This window comes from Dendropsophus ebraccatus, chromosome 9 (assembly GCF_027789765.1).
Source record: "Dendropsophus ebraccatus isolate aDenEbr1 chromosome 9, aDenEbr1.pat, whole genome shotgun sequence".
Classification (NCBI taxonomy): Eukaryota; Metazoa; Chordata; class Amphibia; order Anura; family Hylidae; genus Dendropsophus; species Dendropsophus ebraccatus.
The window spans coordinates 31,204,937-31,212,049 of NC_091462.1; the positions used below are offsets into that span (position 1 = coordinate 31,204,937).

The 7,113-nt window shown below is 43.6% G+C and overlaps 1 protein-coding gene across 2 annotated transcripts in view; it reads left to right on the forward strand.

The window, feature by feature from the left end:
• TTC21B (tetratricopeptide repeat domain 21B) overlaps window positions 1-6,233 on the forward strand; it is a 60,017-nt gene extending 53,784 nt beyond the window's left edge. The window contains exons 28-30 of one of the 2 annotated variants that reach the window (XM_069982870.1): window positions 1,345-1,472; window positions 2,708-2,775; window positions 5,644-6,233. In XM_069982870.1, coding sequence (XP_069838971.1) covers window positions 1,345-1,472; window positions 2,708-2,734 — 155 coding nt within the window. In that variant the 3' untranslated portion in view covers window positions 2,735-2,775; window positions 5,644-6,233. The remainder of the gene's footprint in view (window positions 1-1,344; window positions 1,473-2,707; window positions 2,776-5,643) is intronic. The other variant, XM_069982871.1, reaches the window with a different exon arrangement.
• The last annotated feature ends 880 nt before the right edge of the window (window positions 6,234-7,113 follow it).

The window sequence follows — 7,113 nt, forward strand, 5'->3', positions numbered from 1 at the left end:
CTCAAACATAACATTTCATATGTTTCTGCCTATGGTGAGACTGATAATTTATGCCATATTTGATTATATCTATTCAGCCTCCTACTCCCAGTTCTGAGCTGCTACTTTGCGCTGAAAACCTTCCCCCTCCCTTTTAATGTAAACAAGTCTCTGGCAGGCTTTATCTGCAACTCTGTAGCTTCTTTGTAATGCTGGGAGGGTTAATCTCAGGTCAAGTTGCTGATGAACTTACTGTGATTAACCTCCCAACTTTACAAAGAAGCTACAAAGTTGCAGATAGGAACTTGTTTACATCAGCTGTCTTGGAAGGGAGGGTGAGACGTGGAGAAAAGCTCACACACAAATTTTTGTGTTTTCAGCAAAAAGCGGCAGCTCAGAACTGGAGGAATTGTTGGGCTCACCACGGGCAGCTACATATCAAAAGTTATGTTTGAGTGGAATACCCCTTTAAAGGGTGATCCTGTCATCACAAGGGCGATCACTTTCATGATGCCTGAACCCAAAGTCATCAGCAACTTTTTCCTGCCCCACTGGCCTTTATTGATAGATTTCTCCCTATATCAATCAAAGGCAGCCGGCAGAGAGAAGCCTTAGGATCATACAGATGACTTGTGGCTCAGGGAACATGAAAGAGATGATCAATTCCCCTGAAGAAATCCGTCTGATCCCAGATCAACAATTAGCAGAAAGGAGATATAGAGGGAGATGCATCAAACATGGTGTAAAGTGAAACTGGCTCAGTTGCCCCTAGCAACCAATCAGATTCCACCTTTCATTCCTCACAGACTCTTTGGAAAATGAAAGGTGGAATCTGATTGGTTGCTATGGGCAACTGAGCCAGTTTCACTTTACACAATGTTTTGATAAATCTCCCCCATTGAATTGCTCACTACCTTGTGGTTAGATGTGGTATTGCAGCTTTGTCCCTTTCTCTTTCATTAACAAGGATATAAAGGAGACAAGGTAGACGGGATGTAGCATTTTCTTTTTAATTATTTTAATATAACATCTATGAACATAACAGCCCCTCACCCAGACACACAGTACTGATCCTGCTGGTAGAGGCAGCCATAAGACTTCCCCACCCTCTGGGAGCCATTTTAGATGATGTGCCCAGTTATAGGAATACAAGAAATCCTGTCTGTATCATAAGCATATATGAAAAGTAAATCCAATCACATAGCAGTAACATAGCAGTCTGTACACTTGCTCCATACGTCTGCGAGCTCCTCCGCTCATGTACAGCAACCATCCATTGGAATATATGAGTTTATAGTTGTTACCACCACAGAGGAAGCCTAGCCTGGCCTTCTGACGTCCACCTCCTGACTATTACTTTCCTAGCAGAAAACAGGACCAGTGGAAAGAACAGCTCATTATATAACCCATGTACAGTCCCATCAGAGATTCCCAGGAGACATCCCTGCAGAGAGACTGCTCCGGGAAACCGAAAATTAGTCTTTAGAAGGCCGGTGAGCAGAATGGAGCTAGAAGGTTAAAGGGTTCCTTTATGTGCGGTACTGGTCCTCTGGCATAAGCATCTTTTGTACAATGTATGTGCCGTGAAAAAAATTCTGCTAAGAAACTTAAAGGGTTGTCCTGTTTTTACATTGTGATAGAAAACCAATGTAACAGAGGGGGCGCACTGCTCAGAAGTAGAGATAAGTGAACTGACAGGAAGTTTAGATTGATGCAAACCTTTGAATCTTGGTGGCTGGAGAGGATGGATGCAGCCCTAGGGCTGCCTGGAAAATATGGATACAGCCATCGGCCAAAGACTGTATCCATGTTTTCCAGGTAGCCCTGGGGCTGCATCCATCCTTTCCTCTAAGTCCACTCATCTCTATTCAGGATCCTCCTCTCTCAGAGTTAAGAGCGGTAGCATAGAGCGTCTCCTGCTCTTTGTGACGTTTACTGTCCTGTATTACACAGACAAGCCATTGATGTGAATGGGCACTGTGTAATGCTTGGTTTCTCCTGTGGTGGCATTGTCTAGCAGTTTGTGTGGGTCTGAACATGGAAAGCCCAACCAATTCAAACTTTAGACTTTTTTAGAACAGTCCCGCATTGAAACACCATACCCTTTCCATTTTTATATGCCATTTTAAAGCGCTTAAAGGGGTGTTCCACTCAAACATAACTTTTAATATATTGCTGCTCATGGTAAGGCTAAGAATTCATTCCACACATGTTATTATGTATTCTGCCTCCTTTCCCCAGTTCTCAGCTGCTGTTTTCTGCTGAAAACTCAATCTGTGTGTGACCTTTTCTCTCCCTCTCCCCCTCCTCCCCCCTCCCTTCTGAGACAGCTGATGTAAACTAGTCCTTGGACAGAGAGAAACTGTTTTTTTGTTTTCAGCAAAAAGCAGCAGCTCAGAACTGGGGGAAGAAGACTGAATAGATAATAACAAGTATGGACTGAACTGTTAGTCTCACCATGGGCAGAAACATATCAAAAGTTATGTTTGAGTGGAATACCCCTTTAATAGGGTTATCCAGAATAGAACAGCACCACACTTCCTCAGTTTGTATTACAACTCTGCTTTATTCAGTTCAGCAAAACAGAGCCGCAAAACCCATACACAAAATAAGGAATGGGCTGGTGCTGTTTCTGGAAGAAAGCCAGCCATCATCTTTTTACTAATCCAAGCAGTCATCTCACGCCACCCTGTGTTATATCTGATGCCCATTTCGTTTTTATTTTTAGGGTACAAATTGGCTTTTAACTATCTGAAGGCAAAGAGATATGTAGACGCCATTGATGTCTGCCACAAGGTAAGATCCTGTATAGATGTCCATGTGCTATAGCGTCTGTGATGAAGCTGCAGTGTCCATTCTTCCTGCAGAGCGTCACTAGTACAATAGAACAACGTCCATCAACTTCTGTCTTTTTTTTCCCTGATCCAAAGCTTCAGATCCAGCAGTGACTTGCATTGCACTCAGTAATATCTCAGTATGCACTAAGCTTCTCAGCTCCCCTAGTGCTGGCTGCAAGCAGTGAGAGTGGCACCATGGAACTCAGTCTATGCGGTGGAGTTGGAGCAAATGTTAGAGCCAGAAGAAACACATCTGCATGCTTCCCCTGACTCTAATGATTGCTGGGGGCGCTCAACTTCCAGACCCCAAATGATTAAAACTTTTCGCATGTTTCTAAGACTTGTCAAAAGTTTTTTGGGTTTTTTTTAGCTGCAAAAACACTTTGTTACAGTAGGCAACAGTATTGATGTCGCACTACTGTTTCATTGGTCCCCTTTGGTATTGTCTTAGGGTCCTACTCCACGGAGCGATAATCGCTCTGTGGAATCGAGACAACGATCAGCTGATGATTGTGTCATCGACTGATTGTTTATTTAGGTTCAAACCTAAAATCATCGGGCACTGACCGTTCATTGCTGCGTGGAATAGCGATGCGCGACCGACGATTTTATAAGCACCGTGCTTTCCCTAAACATGTTGCAGGTCTTCTCCTGCGCTCCTCCTTCCTCACGGTCCTGCGCGCAGCAGCAGCTTCGGTGCAGCCTGTCTTAGCTGACAGACTGCTTAGCCAATCACTGGCCAGGACCGCCACGGCCAGTGATTGGCTGAGCGGTCTGTCAGCTCAGACAGGCTGCACCGAAGCTGCTGCTGGGCGCCAGACCGGGAGGAAGGAGGAGCGCAGGAGAAGATCTGCAACATGCTTAGGTAAAGTATGGTGTTTAAACAAGGGCTGCAAGGACATCGGTAACAATGTCCCTGCAGCCCTCTCTAAACTATTATCGGGCCGTGTAATAGGCCCAGTAAACGAGCGCCAATCTAGCAGATCAACGCTTATTTACATTATTGTTCGGGCCCCCAATGGCCCGTGGAATAGGACCCTTAGGCTGCATTCACACGTTCTGGGGAAAAGCTGAATCCAGTCCTGGGAAACTTGGAGAAGTTTCCCAGGATTGAATCCAGCTTTACCCAGCATCCGGGGTGGAGCGGCAGGGAGCGGAGCAGCACTGAAAGGCCGGCTGCTTGATGAGCGGAGCGCAGATAAAACAAAGCACTTTACTTTGTTTAGATGAGCGATTTGCTGATCTGTAGCTGTATCCATCACCGCTCACCTCACATTGATTAAGCGTGTTGCCAGAGCTGCCCCCCCCACACGCACACACTAAATACATTCATCTTAAAGGTGTTATCCAGGCCTAGAAAAACATGGTTGTCTTTGCCTAGAAACAGCGCCACTCTTTTTCTCAGTTTTCCTATGGTATTGCAGCTCCATTGAAGTAAAAGGAGCCAATTGTAATGTTACACACAACCTGAAAACTGAAGTGGTGCTGTTTTTGGAAGGAGGCAGCTTTGATGTTCCAATCCTGGATAACACCTTTTAATACCCTTTAATTTTTATACTGAAGCTTGAATGAGGCCTAAGACATCACCGGAAAAATATATTCGTAATTTACTCACGGATCTGCAATTACGGACCAATTTAGGTCCAACCCTCCCATTTTTTCCTGAATCCGATTTACGAATGCACAACAGAAAATTTTTTGCAGATTGCGGATGAAGATTGTGGACATAATATATTGTCCTGAAAAATTACTGAACGTGTGAATGAGCGTTAAAGTACTAGAAGAAAGGAACCCAGCAGCGTCCAGCAGCTGAAAGCGTTTTTTTTTTTTTTTGTTGTTTTTTGCAGAAATCAATAGTACAGGCGATTTTAAGAAACTTTGTATTTGGATTTATTACGCACATATGCCATTATCTGCATTCAAAAAGACTTTCCCCAGTCCCCCCCCCCCTCTCTCTCATTCACTGTTCATTATCAGGAAATCTCGACTCTTTTACATTAGTCGAGCCTTGTGTAATCTATGGAGAGGGGGGAGGAAGGAGATTAGTCGCCAGCAGAGAACAAAGGATTACACAGTGGGGGCTGTATGAAACCTCATCTCCCTCCACCCCTCCCCTCTCCATAAGAGAACCATGAAGACAGGGGGGAGAGCTTCAAACTGCTTTTTCATGATAAAAATGCATTTTTCGGCTAATAATCCCAATTAAAGTTTCTTAAAATCACCTGTAATATTGATTTCTGGAAAAAAAAACCAACTAAACAACAGTGACACTTTAAAGACACAAGACCCTTTTCTTCTCTGCATGCTCACAATGGTCACCATATCTGTTTTCATTTCCAAAGAGTCTTTGGAATATTCCAGACTATTTGTGGTTGCCCTGTTGGCATCAAGTTTTCAAATAATGTGGATTATAGGACCTGTCTCTGCCCAGACCATTTCCAGAGGCTTAGAAATATGGTGTCACTGCGCCCATTACATGCCCCGCCATTGACAGCCCACCACCATCGCCATTATTTGCAGTGTTATCAATGAGAAACCTGGACTGCTTCAGACTGGAACCACATGATGTTTACCAAAGAATCTAGGGGCTTCCACCACTGTCAGGGTCCAGTATGGAGGCCTCATTGTGAGCGCTGTCTTAGTTGTGGAGCGACGCACTGCCCCCTGCTGGTTTATGAGATATAACATACTAACGTATGCAGCAGAAACAAGCCCTGTAAGACATTGTAGACCAATATATCCCAGAAAAGAATAAAAGAACGTTGCTATAGCTGTATATAGGTAATCTTTTATTCTTCGGTCACCGTGTGTTTTCTTTCTTCAACAGGTCTTAGAACTTCACCCAACATATCCGAAAATAAGAAAAGACATTCTTGACAAAGCCAGAGCTGCTTTACGGACGTGAAGAAATATTAGAGAGAATCGTCAAGACTAAACAGGATTTATTAATAGTGAAGGAACAATCCAGTACCCTGCCATATGTATAAGCAGAGCGTCACCAGCGGATACATGTGACCTTAGGTGTCAGACAATGGTTCACAGCTATATCTGTGCTATATACTGCCTTACACTACAGTCATGTCAGAGAGTACAGTGCAGAGTACGGCTTATCACTCCGTCCCCTCGGATAGTTATAATATGACTGTAGGGTCTTACTGAAGCCACTTTTAGGAATTGGACTATTTAGTTTGGTAAATAATAAGCCTTGAATTAAACAAGAAGAAGGGGCACGGCTGAGCCCATCTGGTCCTTATTGCAGATCGAGCAGTGGAGAAAGGATTTGGCTGCAGCTGGCGACCTCCCAGCCAGAAGCGAACGCAGTTGCCCGGCAATTTTTTTTTTTTTTTTTTGCACTAGCCCTGCAGAAGGGATTTTCCTCATTTTAATGTGTATCTATAAAAAAAAAAAAACTTGAAACATCAGAGGTTTTTAATCTGTCTGGTCCTAAGCCTTTGAACTCTAGAACAAGCTGTGAAAAGCGCACAGTCACTCCCCTTCTCACTGCAGTAGATGGGCTCCATTATAATTCTATAGGACAGAGAGTGGAGGGAAATGCTTAGCTTCTTGCATCTCTCAGCTCGTTTTAGGGACCTTGGGGTCTGAACATTGAGACCCCGACCAATCAAAACATTTAATTTTTAAGACAAAAAGGGAGTTTTTAAGAGGAGGTGATCGATGAGGGGAGTCGCATGGGCATGGATATCTGTCACTAGAGGGGAGGATAAACTAGTGACAGAAATGCTGAACAGATCGGTGTATTACTTACATTATTCTGTTTAGCCATTCTCCTAATATGCAGGGGAATAGGATTCTTGCCACACCCCTCCCCCGCCCTCCAACTGCTGATTGATAGGTGACTGCCTATATACAGCATGGATAGATAACTGCCAATCAGCAGCTGGTGGGCGGAGTTTTCTTTTTACTTCTCATGAATATCCAGGACTACTGGGCTCACGCACATAATGGAAAGGACTTCTTATTGTCCATGTTATTCAGGCAGATATCTCTTATCAGCTGCACAGAACTATGTAAGTGATACATCTTTCTGTTCAGCTTCTCTGTCATTGGTTTATGCTACCCATAGGACACCATAAGCAGTCACAAATGTACTGATGTCTGTACATAACATTGTGTAGTCCTGTTGAATTCTTAAAGGGGGAAAGCAGACAAAATTGCCTCATATATCATCAATATAAGAAGAGGACATTGATGACAAAATGATGAGCTATCCATAAGATGAAAAGTTTTCTGTGTCCCGCTCATTGTTATATCTGTCATTATTTAAATGTATGTTTAA